Source organism: Lutra lutra, chromosome 14 (genome assembly GCF_902655055.1).
Source record: "Lutra lutra chromosome 14, mLutLut1.2, whole genome shotgun sequence".
Classification (NCBI taxonomy): domain Eukaryota; kingdom Metazoa; phylum Chordata; class Mammalia; order Carnivora; family Mustelidae; genus Lutra; species Lutra lutra.
Window position 1 is genome coordinate 63178129 of NC_062291.1, and position 21054 is coordinate 63199182.

General features: G+C 40.2%; 3 protein-coding genes and 1 long non-coding RNA gene across 6 annotated transcripts in view; 2 read left to right on the top strand and 2 right to left on the bottom strand.

Moving 5' to 3' along the window:
* Positions 1-637, bottom strand: part of LOC125084251 (uncharacterized) — a 13739-nt gene extending 13102 nt beyond the window's left edge. Inside the window, exon 1 of the long non-coding RNA XR_007122563.1 lies at positions 179-637. This is a non-coding gene — a long non-coding RNA (uncharacterized LOC125084251). The remainder of the gene's footprint in view (positions 1-178) is intronic.
* TAF5 (TATA-box binding protein associated factor 5) lies at positions 626-14754 on the top strand. 2 transcript variants are annotated; one of them, XM_047701338.1, is made up of 11 exons: positions 626-1206; positions 3216-3453; positions 7467-7782; positions 8516-8679; positions 8768-8921; positions 9543-9663; positions 10400-10529; positions 12107-12271; positions 12877-13054; positions 13235-13412; positions 13701-14754. In XM_047701338.1, exons 1-11 carry the CDS (start codon positions 648-650, stop codon positions 13916-13918), a joined length of 2421 nt encoding a protein of 806 aa, XP_047557294.1. In that variant the 5' UTR covers positions 626-647; the 3' UTR covers positions 13919-14754. The 2 variants fall into 2 exon arrangements, with proteins under 2 accessions (XP_047557294.1, XP_047557295.1); XM_047701339.1 differs by having other exon boundaries at positions 8786-8921.
* On the bottom strand, positions 14752-20743 carry ATP5MK (ATP synthase membrane subunit k). Its single transcript, XM_047701344.1, has 4 exons — positions 20592-20743; positions 16580-16675; positions 16399-16491; positions 14752-14855 (listed from the first exon to the last, which is right to left on the bottom strand). Exons 2-3 carry the CDS (start codon positions 16664-16666, stop codon positions 16402-16404), a joined length of 177 nt encoding a protein of 58 aa, XP_047557300.1. The 5' UTR covers positions 16667-16675; positions 20592-20743; the 3' UTR covers positions 14752-14855; positions 16399-16401.
* A 37-nt stretch (positions 20744-20780) lies between these two features.
* The window catches only part of PDCD11 (programmed cell death 11), a 42338-nt gene continuing 42064 nt past the window's right edge, over positions 20781-21054 (top strand). For both annotated transcript variants that reach the window (XM_047701336.1, XM_047701337.1), the window contains exon 1: positions 20781-20929. The gene's annotated coding sequence lies outside the window, so the exon portion shown is untranslated. The remainder of the gene's footprint in view (positions 20930-21054) is intronic.

Here is a 21054-nt window from a genome sequence, read left to right on the forward strand (position 1 = left end):
AATGACAAAATGTAGGTACTTACTTTTTATTGAATTGTAACATGCATGCTGTGAAGTTCACAAAACTCAAGAGTGTAGCTTGGTTCATTTTTACTAAGGTAAAACCAACACACACACACACACACACACACACACACACACAAGTCACAACCACCCAGATCAAAATATAAAATATTACCAGTATCTCAGAAGCCTCCTTCTGGCTCTCGGGTTTGCTTTTGAGTTTTTAGACCTGAATTCAAATCTTGACGCTTTGACTTTCTTCTTGCGAGACTTTGGCAAGTTGTTCAACCTCTTTGGGTCTCAGTTCAACCACCTGTAAAGAGAGGATAATACTGCCTTATGAGATTGTTGAAGTAAGGAGGTCATAAAATGTAAAATGTCTCTCACAGTGCCTAAAAATAGCGGGTCTGCAATAAACGGCAATCATTACAGTCAAATGTTACGGGCGGTCGCCACCTCCCACTTCCTGCCTTTCTGTCACTCATTTTTGAAAGTTGCTCTTGCTCCTATTCTTTTTCTCCTTCTTTCTCGCCCCTCCTACTGCCGTATATTGCCTTCCCAAGGTGTCGTAAAACGCTCCTCCCCGCCCTCCATGTGGCGAAAACGCAATCACGCTTGACGGCGCGAGGTGGCTCAGCCGCAAGATGGCGGCGCTGGCGGAGGAGCAGACGGAGGTGGCGGTCAAGTTGGAGCCAGAGGGACCGCCGACGCTGCTACCTCCGCAGGCGGGGGACGGCGCTGGCGAGGGTGGCGGCGGCACTACCAACAACGGCCCCAACGGCGCCGGCGGGAACGTTGCGGCGGCGTCATCGTCGGCCGGCGGGGATGGTGGGACCCCCAAACCCGCGGTGGCTGTCTCCGCCGTTGCTCCGGCGGGGGCGGCCCCGGTGCCCGCCGCTGCTCCGGAGGCCGGCGCCCCCCACGACCGACAGACTCTGCTGGCCGTGCTGCAGTTCCTGCGGCAGAGCAACCTCCGCGAGGCCGAAGAGGCGCTGCGCCGTGAGGCCCGGCTGCTGGAGGAGGCAGTGGCGGGCACCGGAGCCCCAGAGGCGGACGGCGCCGGTACAGAGGCGGCTAGTGCGCTTCTCAGCCGGGTCACAGCCTCGGCCCCCGGCCCCGGGGCCCCTGACCCTCCGGGCACCGGCGCTTCGGGGGCCGCCGCGGTCTCGGGTTTAGCGACAGGTTCTGCGGCTCCGGGGAAAGGTGAGCCGCGGAGTCCCGGGGAGGCAGGGCACGAAGGGGGAGCGAGCCGGGAAGGCTGAGGCTGGCAGGCCTGCACCTCTGCGGGCTTGTTTTGAATTTCCTGGGCCCGCCTCTAGGGCCACATGCCCGCCCCTTTCGCTAGTGCGCCGGCTGCGCAGTCAAACCCTCTTCCAAGCTGTCAGTTCCAGTGAGAGGCTGAGGAGAGCTGTTGAGCAGAGGGATGTCTGGGGAAGGTGGGCGCTAAGAGGCGGGGACCTTCAGGGTTTTGGTCCCTTCTTTTTTCGGTTCTTGAGGCTTGGCAGGTCTGCATTAACACCCAACAATACTTACACAGTTCTGTACTAGCTTCTTTAAGTAATTACTAAAAATACTTTACATATCCTAATTCTCATAATTCCGCTGTGAGCTTAGACGTTACCTCTGTTTTAGAGATGAGAAAACGGACTCGGAAAGGCCAAGGGACTTGCTTTGGACCAAACAGCCAGGGAGTGATGGAACATAGTGTAGCCACTATTTCGCAAAATATTAGGCTAACTAGTGTTAAACCTTTTGGGGAATGCAGATTTCTTGGCGTCACTTCAGACTTAGTGAATCAGATCATGTAGAGGTGGAGTCTAGGAATCTCCATTTTTGAATATATGCTTCCAAGGGATTATTAATGTGTGGCAGAGGTTGAGAACCATTCATTTAGGAGTATGCTTTGGACAGACCTAGGTTCAGACTCTTGTCTCTGTTGCTTTTACTTGTGTGATGCGGCTCTTCCTGAGGTTAAGGGGGTTTTTTGTCCCCCTTTTAAAATGGGTTATTGTGAGGCTCAGATATAATACACATATATATAAAATGCCTGGTACTGATATGTATATACCTAACACTTAACACCCGAGACCACCCTCCCCAGCCTTTTCCTAGCAACTGTGTTGCAAAGTCCGTGCAGTAAAATTCATACACAGCATATGGTCTCAAAGGGGATCCTGAGCTGATGATAAACATTTATTGAATTAAGTTATCTAGTGCAGAGCCTCTAGCCAAATTAATCTCTATTTATGAGCCCTAATCTTTGCAGCATTGCCAGAAGTGAAGTATGAATATGTAGCATTGTATCCCACAGATAGAAATGTGCAAAAATGTGACTGAGGGGAATGTTTTCTGAATGCTGAACTTTATGAATGAACCATAAGGTGGATGGATTATGTTGGTTATTTTTCTGTAATCTCTCATCTCTTCAGAAACTTGACCTATCATAACTCAGAAACCAGTAAGAAGGAAAAGAGGCCATCAGAATAACCAAAATAATTTAAAGCATTTGTGCAGTGAAGAGCACAGCAGTATTACAATTGCAACCTAAAATTTTCCAACAATCAAACTTTGATTAGATTGACAGGTGTATCATTGTTTGGTATTGGCATATTCCAAATAAATACTCATGTTTTCTACCTTGGAATGATGTTTACAGGAATTATTTTAAGCATGTAGATTGAGTTATCTTTTGGAAACAAATAAGGCTCATCCATCACACTCTTGAAATGCTTGCATTTTATAAGGAGTGATAGATGTACACATATCCTACAGGTTAGGATGTGTTACAGGAAAGTCACAAAATACTTAGTAGCTCAGAGATCTGGGAATATTACTTCAGGGCATGTCTTGGTGGTGGTGGGTGCCATTTACACTGAGCCTTCACAGAAGATTAATATAATTGTTTGATTTGCACATATCGTGTTTTATGAAATTTGTCTTTGAGGTAGCTGCAGGAAAAATACTGAACCTTTTTGTTATTGATCTGAACATTTTATTTTAAGATATGGACAAGCTAGCTGAAGGAGTTTTGGATAGGGACTGAAACAGTCCCTTGACAGACTATGTGATTGCTTTGGGGAAGAGACTTTGAGAGGACAGGAACAAACATCTAAGAAACGGTTTACCTCTGGACCGTAGCAAAACAGCCTTAGTCACTTGGTATATATTTTTGAAATACATTTTTTGAAAGTTGTTCTTCATTTTTTAAACAGTTGGAAGTGTAGCTGTAGAAGACCAGCCGGATGTCAGTGCTGTGCTGTCAGCCTACAACCAACAAGGAGACCCCACAATGTATGAAGAATACTATAGCGGACTAAAACACTTCATTGAATGTTCCTTGGACTGCCATCGGGCAGAATTATCCCAACTCTTTTATCCTCTGTTTGTACACATGTACTTGGAACTAGTCTACAATCAACATGAGAATGAAGCAAAATCATTTTTTGAGAAGTATGTGAATTTTATATATATTATATATATAGCACATATATATAATGTATATACACATCTGTAACCAAACAAATGTAAGATTGTAACTGAGAAAGTATTTCATGAAGGAGAGGTACCTGGTGCTAGGAGAACCTAAAAAGAGGGAGTGTGATCTAGTTGGAGAAGTCAGGGAAGGCTCCCAGAGGAAGTGATGCTTGAGGTAAGATCTGAAGATTGGGTAGGAGCTAACCAGATGAAGAGAAGAGGGAAAAGCATGTGTGACACTTCTGGTGGGAGGATCATGGCAGGTACAGAGACGAGAGAGGGCCAGTGTGGCTGGAGCAGAGTATGGGTTCGAAGCTGGGCTGGAACAAGCAGGTTCTCGGGTCATGTCGAGGGTCTTTGTTTTTCCTGAGAACAGTCATGGGTTATATTGGGTAGCGTTATATCTGGTTGAGATTCACTGAAAACTCCAACAATAATGGCATAAATAAAAGTTTATTTTTTGTTTTTATCCTAAGAGCAATAGGAAGCTGTGTTTATTAGATTAGACTGAGAGTGACTGAAAACCCAAACAACAGAGGCTTAAATACGATAAAAGTTTATTTCTCTCTCATAAAGATTAGGCAGTCCAGGACTGGTATAGAGTCTTTGATTACCAGGAACCTAGGCTTTCACCATCTTGATGCTCTTCTTTTTTTTTTTTTTTTAAGATTTTTATTTATTTATTTGTCAGAGAGAGAGAGAGAGAGAGCGAGCACAGGCAGACAGAGTGGCAGGCAGAGGCAGAGGGAGAAGCAGGCTCCCCACAGAACAAGGAGCCCGATGTGGGACTCGATCCCAGGACACTGGGATCATGACCTGAGCCGAAGGCAGCTGCTTAACCAACTGAGCCACCCAGGCGTCCCATCTTGATGCTCTTCTATCCTTGTCACGTGGCTTCCTCCTGTGGCACAAGATGGCTCTTTGGCTCTGAGCAATCACATCAGTGCTATAGTCAGCTGGGAGGGCACATCGTTCCTCAAAGTTGCGCATACCTCTTCCTTTTTTTTTTTTTTTTTTTTTAAAGATTTTATTTATTTATTTGACAGAGATCACAAGTAGGCAGAGAGGCAGGCAGAGAGAGAGAGAGGAGGAAGCAAGCTCCCTGCTAAGCAGAGAGCCCGATGTGGGGCTCGATCCCAGGACCCTGGGATCATGACCTGAGCCGAAGGCAGAGGCTTTAACCCACTGAGCCACCCAGGTGCCCCCCTCTTCCTTTTTTTTTATGTCGTTAGGCAACAGCTACAATTACCTACAAGGGAAGTAAGATGTGTGGCCTTTGCCTAGGTGTTTATGTGCTCAGCTAATATTCAGGTATTCTATCGTGGAGGAAGAAAGGAAAAAATGGATGTTTGGGGACAGTGAGGTGTCTCTGCTACAGAAGTCATTGAAGGACCATGCCATTATTAGATTTGCATTTTTTAAATTTTATTTATTTTTTTTAAGTAATCTCTTCACACAATGTGGGGCTGGAACTCACAACCCTGAGGTCAAGAGTTGTACGCTCTACTACCTGAGCCAGCCAGGCACCCCGATTTGCATTTTGAAAGGACCTTTATGCAGTTGGGAAAATAGATGGTGGTGAGGGGGAACAGAATGACTTTAGAGTGACCAGTTTGGAAGGTTATTGTAGTGGTTCTCAACCCAGAGTAGTAGTATTCCTGCTTCCCCTGGGCTACTTGAAAATGTGTGGAGGTGTTTTGGTTGTCATGACTAGAATGGGGAAGAGCAGGTGGCTTAGGGGTGCCAAATGTTCTAATATGTGCAGGTAGTCCACGTAGCAAAGAATTGTTCTGCCCCAAAATGTTCTGTTGAGAAACACTAGACAAGAGTACATTAGTGTTTGTGAAAATAAGTAGCATATTGGTGAGGCAGTTGGTGACGGATTGGATATGGAGTTAAGGGAGATTAAGGTATTGGTAACCCCCAGGTTTCTGGCTCCCCCATCTGGATGGGGGAGTGCCCTTCACTAAGACAGAAAACCCTGGAAGAGGACCTGGTTTGTCAGGTTGTGGAGTAATCTTGACTTCAGATTTGAATACGCCTTTGACTCATTTAAGAGATACCAAGTCGGTAGGTGAATGATATAGAAAGCTCTGGAGCTCTGAAGAGATGTAGGGACTAGAGCCATAAATTGGAGTTGTGTGTAATATTGATGGATATGGATGAGATTGTCTGGGGAGGGGATAGGGATTATGAAATAAGTCAACAAGAGGGCTACACCTGGGCCTTGAGGAACTCCAACATTTGGAGTAGGAGAGATGGAAAAAGAGTAGAAGAGATGGCCAAGTAGAAGAGGTATAAGGAGAGGGCAGAGAAGTAGGAAGAAAACGGGGAGGGTATTGAGTTAATAGAAGCCAAAGAAAGGAGTCGTTAAAAGGGGGGCAGTACTTAACAGTTTGAATGAGAGCATTTTAGTACAAGCAATAGACCCAAAAGCCGGCATTTGTCAGATAACACAAGTAGTGGTAATACAGGAATAATAGAACTCCGGACACTTAGCTTCTTTGCCATTATGTCTGTTCATTATTGTATGGTGCCTAACAGAAGGTTTTATAAAGCGAATGTTCCGTAGCTCAGTATTTTTCAAAAAATTAACAAAGGCTGTTGATGACAGAACTTACACTCTAACCTAATTTTCTTAGAGTATTGTCATCAAAAAACCTCTTTCTCGGGGCGCCTGGGTGGCTCAGTGGGTTAAAGCCTCTGCCTTCAGCTCAGGTCATGATCTCAGGGTCCTGGGATCGAGCCCCGAATCGGGTTCTCTGCTCGGCGGGGAGCCTGCTTCCCTCTCTCTCTCTCTCTACCTGCCTCTCTGCCTGCTTGTGATCTCTGTCTGTCAAATAAATAAAATCTTTAAAAAACAAAAAACAAAAAACAAAAAACCTCTTTCTCTCCCAGTCCCATGAGATAGCCATCTCCTTACATAGGAAGCTGGAATATCCTGGGGAACTCTTGTCTCCTTGTTATGGACAATCTCAGCCATTGCCCAGACACCATGCTCAGATGAGGTTATGGGCAGTAACTGATGTGAACACCAAGAGGCTGAGATTTCTAATTTCACTGAAATCTTGAACAGAAACCCTTGGTTCATGTCTTGATGAGTCTCAAAAGGGTAACACGGGTAATAGTTTAGGCATCCATTGGCTGTGTATCAGAGCTAGAGCCTATCTTATGTTTAGTCATTGTTCTTTAAATGTTTTTGCATTGTTTGCTGCTCTTAGTGAGTGCCAAATATATGATCTTTAATTTTACTTTATCAGGAATATTAAGATTTATAGAAACAAAAGTACATTTAAATTTACTAATTGTCACCAAGGCTGAAAGCTTTACTTAATTACCTTTGGTATTGGTGAGTAACATTGGAAGTGTTCATTCTTTGGTATCAACATTTGTTTGTCCTTTAGTCATATTATTATACTGATGTTTAATAAATGTGTCTGGTATGAAGAATACAAGAAGTCATTGAAAATGTTGGGTTTTATGAGAATGCCATGTATTGATTATTATTATATGATATATATTATAATGTAATTATAATATAATAATTGATTATTATATATTATAAGGGGCTGGGTGATAGGTTCATTGAGTTAATTATACTAGTTTCTACTTTTGTATATGTTTGAAACTTTCCATAATAAAGTTTTTAAAAGTGGTTTTGAGAGAACATAAAATTTAGTAAAGCAGAAATTCTAATTCAAATGTCTACCAGTGGTGGATATCTTTCATTCACTTATGGTATTTATTTCAAATTCTCTTAAAATGTTAATGGTACATTTCATTAGAGAATTAAATTTTTAAATTTCAGGATGAATTCAGAAACTGAATTGTGATCATTTTGAAATGAGTTACTTCTGATCCTGTAGCTTAGTCCAGGATTATTCAGACTGCTACGTTGAAAATATTCTGGGATGTTTATAAATATATGGGGGAGAGCAGATCCCTTAATGATTACATTGAAAAATGACTTTTTAAAATCACTGAAACAGGTTCCATGGAGATCAGGAATGTTATTACCAGGATGACCTACGAGTATTATCTAGTCTTACCAAAAAGGAACACATGAAAGGGAATGAGACCATGTTGGATTTTCGAACAAGTAAATTTGTTCTGCGTATTTCCCGTGACTCGTACCAACTCTTGAAGAGGCATCTTCAGGAGAAACAGAACAATCAGATATGGAACATAGTTCAGGAGCACCTCTACATTGACATCTTTGATGGGATGCCGCGTAGTAAGCAACAGATAGATGCGATGGTGGGAAGTTTGGCAGGAGAGGCTAAACGAGAGGCAAACAAATCAAAGGTATGGGAATAAACCTAAGAACTATATAATGCAGATTATGAAAAACTGTAGCATTTGCATCTACATAATATACACATTTTTCTTATAGCTAGTTTGGGAATAACAGAACCCTGTATGCTAAGTTTCATGTTTTAAGGATGATGTGTAAATTAGTGAGAATTTGGGAATGGTTGCATTTAACAGAGCCCTGACTACAGTGACTGAAACAAGGGATTTTGCATACATATAATGAATTGCAAAAGAAAGCCCTCTTGCTCTGGCACAAGGGCTCCTTCTAGTTTCTCCTCCATCATCTTTAGAATGTGGCTTTCTTCTTTGTGCTCACAGATGGCTGTTGTAGCTCCAGCATTGCACCTGCATTCCAGGAAGGCAGAAGGGGGAGGACAGAAGACATATCCCTGCTAAATCTTATGAGGAAAACAGTATTTTTTCCCTAAAACCCTACCCAGTATATTTGTGTGTACATCTGCTGGCCAGAATGACTTTATATGGCTATTCCTACCTGCAGGGGAGTCTGGGAACAGAAATAATTTAACTGAGCATATTGCTGCTCCAACAAAATCAGGGTTCTGTTAGTAAGGAGGATGGGGAGATTGGCTATTGGGTAGATAAGTATAGAATCTGTTTCAGGGTATAAATTATTGTAATTATGATTCATCCTATCAAGATATGAAAATGATGTATTAATGAATGAAATATTAATTTTGAAAATGTTGGCTCTTTTGACTTGTAGGTATTTTTTGGTTTATTAAAAGAGCCAGAAATTGAGGTGCCTTTAGATGATGAAGATGAAGAAGGAGAAAATGAAGAAGGAAAACCTAAAAAGAAGAAGCCTAAAAAAGATAGCATTGGATCCAAAAGCAAAAAACAAGATCCCAATGCTCCACCTCAAAACAGGTGAGGGGAAAACTTCAGGAACATGTGTGGAGGTTTAAGATGAACTGTTATTACAGAGAATTCAGTTTCTTAATAGAGTGATTTTCAGTCCGTTTTTCTTTCACAGAATCCCTCTTCCAGAGTTGAAAGACTCAGATAAGTTGGATAAGATAATGAATATGAAAGAAACCACCAAACGAGTACGCCTTGGGCCAGACTGTTTACCCTCCATTTGTTTCTATACATTCCTCAATGCTTACCAGGTTAGTAAGATAATTGTGCAATTTCTGGCTGGAGAGTCGTGTAATATGGTGACTTACCACTAAAAGAAACTTAGATGTGTTAACTAAGACGGAGTTTTCTTTTTTAAACTCTTGGTGTAAATATAGCTTGAAGACAGAAGTTAAGAAAGGATAATTGGACATTGCTTGGAATAGTTAGAAGGCAATGTTGAAAAGACCTTTAGCAACTTGCAGGTGCCAGAATGTTGCTTATGTTTGTCCCTCGTTTTACTGATCAGAATTCTGTTAGCTTTTGAGGAGGAGGAAACTGTAGTTTAGCTCTATTGAACTTGGCTTATATAAACTTAATACTTTTTATTAAGGATTCTATATGTCTTTATAGATTGTAATAAGCTGCTGAGGATATATTTATTAAAGTACAAAAATGATTAACATTTTCTTCCTATCATGTGCTTTAAATTTGGAGGACAAAAGGGGTGAATGGTGACATGTTCTCAAAGTAAATACTTTCCAGCCGTGTTTCATGGGAGAATGAAATCTTTTCTATGAGAGAAGGAGTTATCATTATATTGTTTCTAAGATGTAATTTTTTTCCCGAGACCATATTGTGTAGTATAAAGTTTTTATTTTTTTAATTGGCAGGGCCTCACTGCAGTGGATGTCACTGATGATTCTAGTTTGATTGCTGGAGGTTTTGCAGATTCAACTGTTAGAGTGTGGTCTGTGACACCCAAAAAGCTTCGTAGTGTTAAACAAGCAGCAGGTAACTGAGATGACTGGTGAGGATGTGAACTCGCCCTTAGTTTACACCAATCTGGATTCCATGGAGTACACATAAGAGATTGTGATCGCGACAGAATTTCATTTGATTTTACTTTAGCTCAAAATGCTAACATTCCCAATCAAAAAGTGCATTGGAGTGGCAGTCAGGAGACTGGGGTGTTAAACTGGTTTAACTTTGTGGGGCCTCAGTTTTCTCATCTGTAGAATGAGGGGGTTGGGCTAGAAAACTCCATGAGTTTAAAATCTAATTTTATGACTGTTTGCCTGTGAATTTTAAAAATGCCTTTAAATAATGGGAGAGTACTTTCTGTTTTAGCTCTAAAAATGGCTTAAAAAGAATTAGTTTTAGTATTTTTAAAGAGTTTCTTGCTAAATGTATTATTTAAACAAGGTAATACATTTTCAAAAACTTTTAATACTTCCATAGTTTCCATTTGTGTATGATAAATATATTAGGTTACTTTGAGTTTTAATCATAGTTCCAACACTGAGCAGCTATGTGCACTCCAGCAAATTGTTAACTGTCCTGAACCTGAGTTTCCTCTTCTGTACACTGGGATGGTTAAAGGCATTAACACTGTGGGTGGTATGTAGGAGGACTGTTCAAATGTTAGTTCTTCTGAACCATGATGTGATTGCCTTGAAATATTCTAATGAATGCACTTTTTAAAAAAATGAATATATTTTAAAATATCAATATTTTTGGACCGTTTTAGATCTTAGCCTCATAGACAAAGAATCAGATGATGTCTTAGAAAGAATAATGGATGAGAAAACAGCAAGTGAGTTGAAGATTTTGTATGGTCATAGCGGGCCTGTCTATGGAGCCAGCTTCAGTCCGGATAGGTAACATACAAACAATGAAAAATTAAATACTGCTGTATTATATTGAGATAATATATAAGTTAACTACTGGAAACATTTTGGGAAAAATTCTGTTAGAGAAATCTCATGGCTGCCTCTTCTGCATTATCTTTTAGAATCTTGCCATTTGCTAATTCATCTTGGGGTACTGGTGTACAAGATAGCAACTTAATATATACCCAGATTTATAGGATCAAAGATGCACAGCCTCAGGGTTTATTGGTTTTAAAAATTAGCTTCAGTTTTTGTATAACCCTGAGAGGGGCTGAATTGCTTCTTTGGGTTCCTGCCTTGGGTTTGTGGCTACTGCTGTATTCCATCATCTCCAAATTGAGAACAGATTCCTGATATTAAAGGCATGTTAGCTGTCAATTAAAGATTTTGTGTAATCAAAAGAACTAAGAGGATACTGAAAAGGGAATTTGAAACCCACAAATAGGTATTTGCTTATTTTTTATGATCTCTAACATTCTGTGAAAATGGGAGGGAATTTTATATTTATAATAACCATTTGTATCTTAATTAGATAATAACTTTCAATCCATCAACATTTTCATCTTTATGAAATCTTGATAGGGTTTAGCCAGATGATACATTTTTACTTGAGGAAAATCTCTAATTTCAGTGAAAACCATAACAGTTTCAGTGATTCAGCTTTTGTGTTTATCTCTGAAAAAGCTAAATTACTACTACTTAAATGTCTATAGTGTTTTTTGTGGTTTTTTTTTTTGTCAAAAAGACATTTCCTATTAAATGCTTATACAAGTCAAGAGAGGAAAAGAGCATCTCCATTTTATTTTTTTTATTTTTTTAAATTTTTTCATCTTTTTAAAGATTTTATTTATTTATTTGACAGAGATCACAAGTAGGCAGGCAGGCAGAGAGAGAGAGAGAGAGGAGGAAGCAGGCTCTCCGCTGAGCAGAGAGCCCGATGTGGGGCTTGATTCCAGGACCCCGGGATTATGACCTGAGCCGAAGGCAGAGGCTTTAACCCACTGAGCCACCCAGGCGCCCCGAGCATCTCCATTTTAAAGTAAAAAATTGTTGAGTTTTAAGTGACATCTTATATCACATTTCTTAGCTTTTCTTGATTAACCTTTTTGACCGACTTTCTGTTGGTACCCTTTGGTACAATTTTTTATAAGAAGTGTGGTTTTTCCATTATACTTTTAAAAATAATCTAACCTTGGGGCACCTGGGTGGCTCATTTGGGTTGAGTGTCTGCCTTCAGCTCAGATCATAATCCCAGGGTCCTGGGATCTGGCTCCTTGCTCAGTGGGGAGCCTACTTGTGTGATCCCTCTCTCTGTGTGTCTCATAAATAGATAAAATCTTAAGATCTAACCTCACTTAGTATGTGCTCAGTAGATGTAGAGTATTAGAGCTAACATTAGTTTTGTTATTACTTTCAACTTTTGTTATCTACTGTGAATTCCATGTATAAAGTAAAAGATGTAGCATATCAGGTTAGCTGTACTTATCATACTCAAATTTACAGAGAATCTGGACAGGTAACGATTTGATTCTGGGAATCAAATATATCACATTCTCTTCTCTCAGGAACTATTTGCTTTCCTCTTCAGAGGATGGAACTGTTAGATTGTGGAGTCTTCAAACATTTACTTGCTTGGTGGGATATAAAGGACACAACTACCCAGTATGGGACACACAGTTTTCTCCATATGGATATTATTTTGTGTCAGGGGGCCACGATCGAGTAGCTCGGTAAGAACACTGTGATCTTATGAATGGCAGAATGGTTTCTTTTTAAGGGAATTACAAGCTCCAGCCAAACTTATTTTCACTTCAGTTATTTGGGATCAAATTTTGAGATTGTGCATTTATAGCTCCTTATTTGAAAATGAATTTGGGGAGTATTACGATGTCTGCATTTATGTCCATATCAAGAGTCCTCCTTTTTCCCCCCTCAATCTCCCACCAGCTAGATTTTCACTACCACTATGAGCACTGCTGGTGTTTTCCTGTGATCTTGAAAGTTCAGGATGAGGTAACTCAGGTTAGAAACTAATTTTATGGTGGCCAAAACTAGCAAAAAACACTTTTCTATGGGTTAGACTAGGAATTAGGGTAGGAAAGGTGGGTACATACAGAGAACTAGAGTTTAAAAAAATTTTGTACTAGATCAACTTAGTTTTCCTTAAGAATGTTATTTCATCTCATTCCATTTTTTTTTTCCCCTCATGGAGCCAATGAGGGGGACCTATTTGGAGCTAATATCTCACATGGGTGTTTCTGTATTTATTTCAGAGTTTTGGCAGTTAACTATTACTTTTTTTAAAATTTTCTTTCAATGCACTTTTTTTAAAAAGGCTCTGGGCTACAGACCACTATCAGCCTTTAAGGATATTTGCTGGCCATCTTGCTGATGTGAATTGTACCAGATTCCATCCAAATTCTAATTATGTTGCTACGGGCTCTGCAGACAGAACTGTGCGGCTCTGGGATGTCCTGAATGGAAACTGTGTAAGAATATTCACTGGACACAAGGTATTTTATACCTTCATTATTATGGTGTACAAGGTTGTTTTTGAGATAAAAATATTTCAAAAATTAACTAGTAACACATTTTAAAGAAACTATTCAATTCCACTAAGCTTTAAAACTCTTTCTCTTATTTTGAGATATTTTTAACCCACTGTTGATTCTTTCCCTGGACTTCTTTTCTAGGGACCAATTCATTCCTTGACATTTTCTCCCAATGGGAGATTCCTGGCTACAGGAGCCACAGATGGCAGAGTACTCCTTTGGGATATTGGACATGGTTTGATGGTTGGAGAATTAAAAGGCCACACTGATACAGTCTGTTCACTTAGGTTTAGTAGAGATGGTGAAATTTTGGCATCAGGTAAATGACTAGAAATGGCTTTGTGTTAAAGGGTAAATGGTATGTTGAAATGAAACACTTAGGTTGACCGTGTTACGTTTTGCTTCTCTTAGCCATGATTCCAGAGTATCCCCTGATATGTGTGTTGACTTCTCAGGTTAAACTGATTGAAATGGTCCTTTAGAAGGAAGAGTTTATTAATCAAGTTTAGATATTTTTCACCATAAACATACAGTAAATATATGAATTATATGTCAGACTCTAAATATGGTAGATGCTACTAAATGGTTTTCTTTGACTTCCTGTTAGGTTCAATGGATAATACAGTCCGGTTGTGGGATGCTGTCAAAGCATTTGAAGATTTAGAGACCGATGACTTTACTACAGCCACTGGGCATATAAATTTACCTGAGAATTCACAGGAGTTATTGTTGGGAACATATATGACCAAATCAACACCAGTTGTACACCTCCATTTTACTCGAAGAAACTTGGTTCTAGCTGCAGGAGCTTATAGTCCGCAATAAATCATCGGTATTAAAGACCTTTCGGAAGCTACTGTTTGAAAAAGGGAGACTAAAAGCAAATACCTCAGTGATTAATATTTAAGCTACAAAGAATGTTTTGTCTATATGGATCTGGAAGGATGCTGCTTGGAAAATCTGAACAGGACAGTTCCACATTTCTATAGCAACCACATTTAACTAATTTCCGTTAGTTGAATAAGAGGTATTATGTTCGTGGAGGGGACATTTATGGTGCTTTGGATTGTGTGGAAACTATGCATTTTCTGTTCAAATGCTATTTTAATTTATTATGTTTAGGAAAAAAATCAATTGACTTCAGTAATTCATCCTGCTTCAAGATTCAAACTGAGTAATGTAATACCATCTTGAATTTTAGCTGAAGAATTCTATGAGCATGTATGTTTCTGCTGTAAAAATGTAGTTACTGTATGGCACTCAAGTACTATGTTAAATGATCCACTAACATTTTTGCTTGCCCCATGATTAGTGGAATGTATGTTATTGGGTAGGGTGAACTACAATTTCTTTCTAAGAACTAGATGAAGTACAACCATCCACTGACATCTGAATTTATACCTGTTGGACTCTGAGTGCACCCAAAAACTCTATAAACCAGGTGAAGAAATTTAGCTTCCATGTTCTACTTCAGCTAAAACAACTACATAAAACCTAGTACACTTGAAGTCAGACAGACATTTCAGTTGCTTACCTCCAGTACTGAGCCTTGCTTTGGAAACTAAAAGATTTAGACCAAGTCACTGCCAGTTTTTTGCCTTCGTTGCATTTTGTACAGTTTTTATATTTTTGATATATTGTAAATAAAGACAACCAGCTTTTCCAGGTTCATAATTTATTGTACAAATTGAATATCACATGATGAGCTAACAAAAGCTTCTCCAGGCATGGGAACTTAACAGATGAGGTACAAGTTAAAATCCTATAAAAAAAGTAAAAATAAATTAGACACAATTGTGTTCAACTCTACTTTTAAGACATTCAGTATAAGACATTACCAGTATAGGACTATCCCTGAACCCCCTGAAATTGAATGCAAATTCATCAGATTCTCAGAGTCAGTAACCACCCCAAAATGTCACAGCTTAATACAGTTTAACCTAATGGTTTACCTTTAACAAAAGAGCTGACTTCAGCATGACCCTGAATGTATGCTACTGCAAAAGTCTAGTATACAAAGTACATTTTAAAGATTTTTTTTTTTTTTAAATTTATTTATTTGACAGAGAGAGAGCACAAGCAGGCAGAGAGGCAGGCAGAGAGAGAGAGGGAGAAGCAGGCTTCCCGCCGAGGAGAGAGCCCGATGCGGGGCTCGATCCCAGGACCCTGAGATCATGACCTGAGCCGAAGGCAGCGGCTTAACCCACTGAGCCACCCAGGCGCCCCAACAAAGTACATTTTAAACAGTAGTAAACGTATCAGATAAAATTTATCCATTTTTATAATGGGGATACACCACTCTCCCCAAAGTTGGAAGGTACCTAATACGGAAAAGTGGGCAAAGACTACCTATTTGTCAGGAATAAGTCATGGACCACTGCATGATGGGGTATGTACTCAACAGTTTTGAGATTGGAAAAGCTTTCAATAGCAGAGGAAAAATTTTCTGTGGAGAGCTATAGTAGATTAAGATCTGGGTTTTGGGTTTTCTGCACATCATCTACTTCCAAAACAAGTATTTATTCACTCAAACATGGGCAAATGGAGATTATGGTGTACCACAAGAAGAAAATGAAATCTATGGGAATTAAATGAAAATATAAAATTGTGAATAAAAATCTGAAACTAGCAAAAAAATAAGATATATTTGCAATGTACTTACAAGGTTGGTTAATAATTATTACATAAAGGGCTTATGTAAGAGAAATAAGGTCTTCCTAAAGAGAAAGACTCAATTGTTAAATGAAAAAAACATAAAGGGAATGTTAAGAAAAATACAAATGGTAAACAAATGGAAAAAAATGTGTAACTTCATCAAATAGATATTTTCACTCATCAAATGAACAAAGATCAGAAACTGATTATTCAGCGCTGGCTAGGGCAAAAGAGACCCTCTAACAAAGCTGGGTGCCCCATTAACCCTTGGGGAAAGCAGTTAAGCCTAAAACTATCATACAGACAACACATCATACTCAAAAGTGTTCAATGCAATGTTATCTGTATTTTAAAAAAATCTCAATAGGAAACAGATATAAATCATATATCCATAAATACTCATGCATTCAAATAGAGAAAATATTTGTTATAAGACAGTATTACAGACATGACTCATAGCCACTGGAAACCAAAGAAAAAATATTAAAAAGAGCCAAACCAAAATGTTAACAAAAATTGTCAGGGTAATGGGATATGAACAGTATTTTCCTCCTGTATGTAACTTTGCACAATGACAATTTACTTCCATAGTGAGGGGAAAAGCCCTAACAACAAAATGGCTGTTATAAACTTATATATCAATTCCTTACTGTTTATGTTGCTTTCACAGCTGGTGTTTTTTTAGACCTTAACTTGAAGTATAAGATCATCAAAGCAATCCCTCCATATGTGGCCAGTACACACTAAAAAACAAAGGAGAAAGTAAACAAGAGCTTTTGCCACTTACATTATTCTAAAACATAACTGCTTAAAGGTATCACCAATACTTACATTCATTCTACCTGTGAGAGTATAAGAGTTGAAATATTTTTTGATACCAGTGAAATGGAATTGGGCATCAGCTTCTGGACCTGCCATGATTTCAATCTTTAAAAAACAAAACAAAACAATAAATTGGTTTGGATACAATTTAAAAGAAAATTAAGTTTTGTTTTTGTTTCAAAGATTTTATTTTTTTAAGTTATCTCTACACCCAGCATGGGGCTTAAACTCACAACCCAGAGATCAAGAGTTACATGCTCCACCAACTAAGCCAGCGAGGCACCCTTTTGTTTGTTTGTTTTTAAAGTTTAAAAACCTGAAAAGTCATTGCACAGAAGAATTATGAGTTTTTTTTTTTTAATGCTTTGCCCAACACAGAAGTAGCAAAGATGGTTGAAAGAGGCTTGCTGATAAAAAACTTTCAGAAGGAAGACTTTACCTTAGTTGCTATTGTATAACATTCCAAAACATACATCAAATCACTTAGCACAGGAAGAGAACACAGTTTTCTCTAAGGCCCCCTCTCCTTTAACCCAATCTTGCTTGCTCTGCTACAGCATGTTACACTGTGTATGGAGTCAATCAGTTTTAAGAGTAGTTGAAAGTTGGAGCTTGTAATACATTTCAAAGTTTCTAAGAAGGGTAACCACTAGCTAAACAGCTCCACTTGCAACTCCTTTCATAATTTTTCTTATGAAATAATTTAGGACCTCCATGGGAAGGAAGAGAAAGTATCATTTACTAAATGGAATTGATATATACTCCCATATTTAAAAAACTAGCATTATTTTAACAAAAGGGATGCACATCAGAGTGTAAGAACTGGAAGATCACTTCCACAGTTTAAGGAATAAGAGCATGCTGGTTCAAGTTCTTTAAGATGGAGAGTCTACTAAAATGCTACCTAAATTAATTCCTACCAAAATTATCAAAGTCTGTCAACTAGTTATAAAGAGCACATACCCATCATCTAGGCTGCAGTACCGTTAGCTCCTAACCCCCGCCCCCAGGACACACACTAGCTATTGGTGGTAGCAAGAAAGGTGGAATACCTTTTCCTCATAGCAAAATAGATAAAAGACCTAAATATAAATAGTAAAACCAAAGAATCCTGGAAGAAAACATTGGCCAAAATTCTAATTATCTTAGGAAAGGGGAAATATAAAGGACAAAAACTAGAAGGGAAAACATAAAAGTGATCAAAGAAAGTAAAGTGAGGCCAATATTTAACTATCAGACTGGGAAAAATAAGCATCTCCTCTGTTGCCTGAGTATAAACTGGTACAACTTTTCCTAAAAAAAGTACAATTTTGCAATACCCGTCCAATTATAAAATTAGTATACCCTTTCATGTAGCTGGTTCATTTGTTCTCTAGGAATTTACCCTTACAGAGAAATCACAAAGGGAGACATGTTATATGGTTCAAGAATAGTGACTGAAATACTGTTCATAAAATAAGAAACTGGAAAAACTAAAAGTCCATCTACATACAGGAGACTGAGACAATGATGATTTCCATTTGAGGAAATACAATGTGCACAGATCCTTATGTACTGAAACAGAAAGATGTCCCTTTGTAATCTTAAAACAGTAAAAAAAAAAAAAATCTATTTTTGGACATTATATTACAGAGCACATAAATGGTTCTCAGAGTCTGGTTCCTAGACCAGCAGCAACGACATCACTTGACACTTGTTGAAAATGCAAATTCTCAGGCCCAACCTCAGGCCTATGCAATCAAAAACTCTGGGGCCCAGTAATCTGTTTTAATAGGCATTTCTGATGTAAGCTGAAGTTTAAAAGACACTGCAGTAATAGAAAACCAAATATTTGTTAGTAATTATATAGAAAAACTCTGGAAAAATATGCAGCAAACTTTTGGGAGTTATATTTATAAGTACCTATATTTTACACAGGCATATTATTTGTCATAATAAAAAATAGCAAAGGCACATTCAAAGGTCACCAAAACAACACTTGACAATTCGTATGTATGACCGCCTATCTACCACGACCGACGCCACGCCGAGTCGATTGGCAACATAGACGAGCCGGTCGAGGTCCGGTCGAGATTGGTAGGCAGTGGCCGTGACTCAGCTGGCTCTTGATGAAATGGAAGAGGGAGAGATCTGTGAGGAAGTCGTTGCTATGGAAACTGGCACTCCCCCTATTTACCATTCAAAGGCCTTCAGAGGCATTCACGTGCACAGAATTGGCAATGAAAATCTGGACAAATGACCTTAATTCTAAACAGTTTCAAGAAGGTTCTTGGAAGAATGAAGGAAATCCAAGCTTCCTTGGGCCTCCTCAGGGACCTTGGCCTTTCAGCCCAAGCAGGAAAATTTGCATTAAAATAAATCTTCATAATATAGCTTTTATAGTAACAGTTTTATTTTACTAGACTTACTAAAGGAATACCCCCCCAATTCATTTTCATGACACACTTTTGGATTCTTAGGGTATCAAGTGGGTTTCAAGGAGAAACCCTACATAAAAACAGGAGCTTGGTCAAATTATTAACTGATAACCCCACCACCTTGTGTGTAACAAAAATGTTTAGGAGAATGGTAGTGTCCAAATGAAACAATATTAAAGTGCTTTAAACTTCTCTCTACACAGTATGGGAGGAAGCCTGTGATATTCCACAGAGGACTAAATCTGACTGCTGGGAAGGGCATGGTATAGGAACTGGAATTTAGTCTGGGTCTTGAAGACTCTTGTGAAGGTGAGATGGAGGCAGGAGTGGGGAGTAAAATGTTGCTGGTGAAATAAACAATGGGACAAAAGCCTACAAGCACTGGGGTCTGCACCCTTCAGCAAACTGCACAGTTACTTTTGGAAAGACCAGGAACCCTTGTAGCTAGAGCACCCTCTGTGGAATAACTCAAACTGAAACCTTCTTCCCTTTCTAATCGTATAGACACAACAAGGGAAAAATTACTTAAGACCAATAATTGCACTAACTGTTAAAAGATGGCCTGTAGAGAAGTCTAAGCATGGGGTCTTCCTGTTTCTTTCTTCTTCTTCTTTTTAAAAAATTAACATATAATGTATTATTTGCCCCAGGGGTACAGGCCTGTGAATCGTCAGGCTTACACATTTCACAGCACTCACCATAGCACATACCCTCCCCAATGTCCATCACCCAGCCACCCTACCCGAACCCTCCTACCCCCGCCCCCCAGCAACCTCTTGTTTCTAATTAACCGGCCCACTGCTATTAAACATTAATGAAGCCTTCCACGTCTTTCTTCACCTGTGAAACGGGAATTTCAGAAAAGGCCCAAAGTGACCAACTGTCCTCGCTACTTTGTTTCTTGAAACTGCTATTTTCCCGTCTGACTGAATATCTACCTGGAACGGTGAGATCACGAGGTAAAAGGTGGCCCCGTCGAGAGCTACTCGGGTACCAGAAGCAGCCTCTTGCACTTCAAGGAGTATACAGCTCTCTGTTCTGGCTATCTCTTGGGAAAGGCCTTCCGGCTGGTCGACACAGACTGAAATCTAAACCTCTTACTGCGGGCTTGGCGACCCGCAGGGGCTGGGCCACACACACTCCCTTTGACAAAGGCTGCAGTGCCGCTAAAGCAGGCCTTGCTGGCCGGCTCCCTAAGCACAGCACAGGGGAAATAAACTGCAATGGGCAAACAGAGGAAAAGAGGTTAATCTGGCCAGAAGCCCGAGTTCCATTCAATATTACGTTGCTGGGTGACCTTGGGGGGACTCCCTTTGCGGCAGGCCTCTTTTTTTTCTCTACTGTGATATACGATCTAAGGGCCTTCGGGAACCAGGGGAGCCTCCGGGACCTCCTATCCACCTCGCCCCAAGGCTTCCCAGCCCAGTACAACCCCTCGCGCCTCGGCTCTCGTTATCTCTAATTCCTTTTCCATTCTCCACTGTCCTCGCACCCCACAACGAAGACCTAGCTGTGTTCCTCGACGAGGAATGGTCGGATTTTTATGCCAGCCCCGCAAAGCGGAGGCACGAGGCCTGAGCCAGGGTTCTCGTCTACACACCCACCTTGCAGAAGACACCAATTCCGCGGGTTGTGTCCTTCAACGTACGCAGCTACCCCGCAGCCGGCCGGAAGATGCCTCCTCCCCCGCACGCGTTGGACTGCCAGAGCGATTCAGCCTTCAGCGTCGATTGGCTATGGCTTGAAGTCCCTCCTTTCCGCTTCCTGTTTCTAACTCTCCTCCGCCCGGCCAGTAGGACTCTTCTTGGTAACGGAAATAGGGTGTTGGGCCCGCCCACGCTTCCGGTATAGCGTCGTTGGTCTCCTGGTATACCGGTCTCCGCGTGTGTGACTTCCAGCCGTACGGGTTCTGAAGTAGAGAGGTGCTGGCGTCGCGGGACTGGTGAGTGAGGACAAAGGCGAGAAGGGAGGAAACCTTGTGGCTTCCAGGTCTGTCCCAGGCTAGGTCCTTTGGGTCTTTGCTGTGCACGTAACAGTGCTGCGTGGTGAGTGGTTCACCCACCCAAG

Excerpts from the sequence above, each read along its gene's own strand:
- ATP5MK (XM_047701344.1), bottom strand. The coding sequence starts at position 16,666 with ATGGCAGGTCCAGAAGCTGATGCCCAATTCCATTTCACTGGTATCAAA. Across the intron at positions 16,492-16,579 it reads CTCTCACAGGTAGAATGAAT|TGTGTACTGGCCACATATGG; the intron begins GTAAGTATTGGT and ends TTTGTTTTTTAG.
- TAF5 (XM_047701338.1), top strand. The coding sequence starts at position 648 with ATGGCGGCGCTGGCGGAGGAGCAGACGGAGGTGGCGGTCAAGTTGGAG. Across the intron at positions 8,922-9,542 it reads CATTCCTCAATGCTTACCAG|GGCCTCACTGCAGTGGATGT; the intron begins GTTAGTAAGATA and ends TTTAATTGGCAG. Across the intron at positions 9,664-10,399 it reads TAGTGTTAAACAAGCAGCAG|ATCTTAGCCTCATAGACAAA; the intron begins GTAACTGAGATG and ends GGACCGTTTTAG.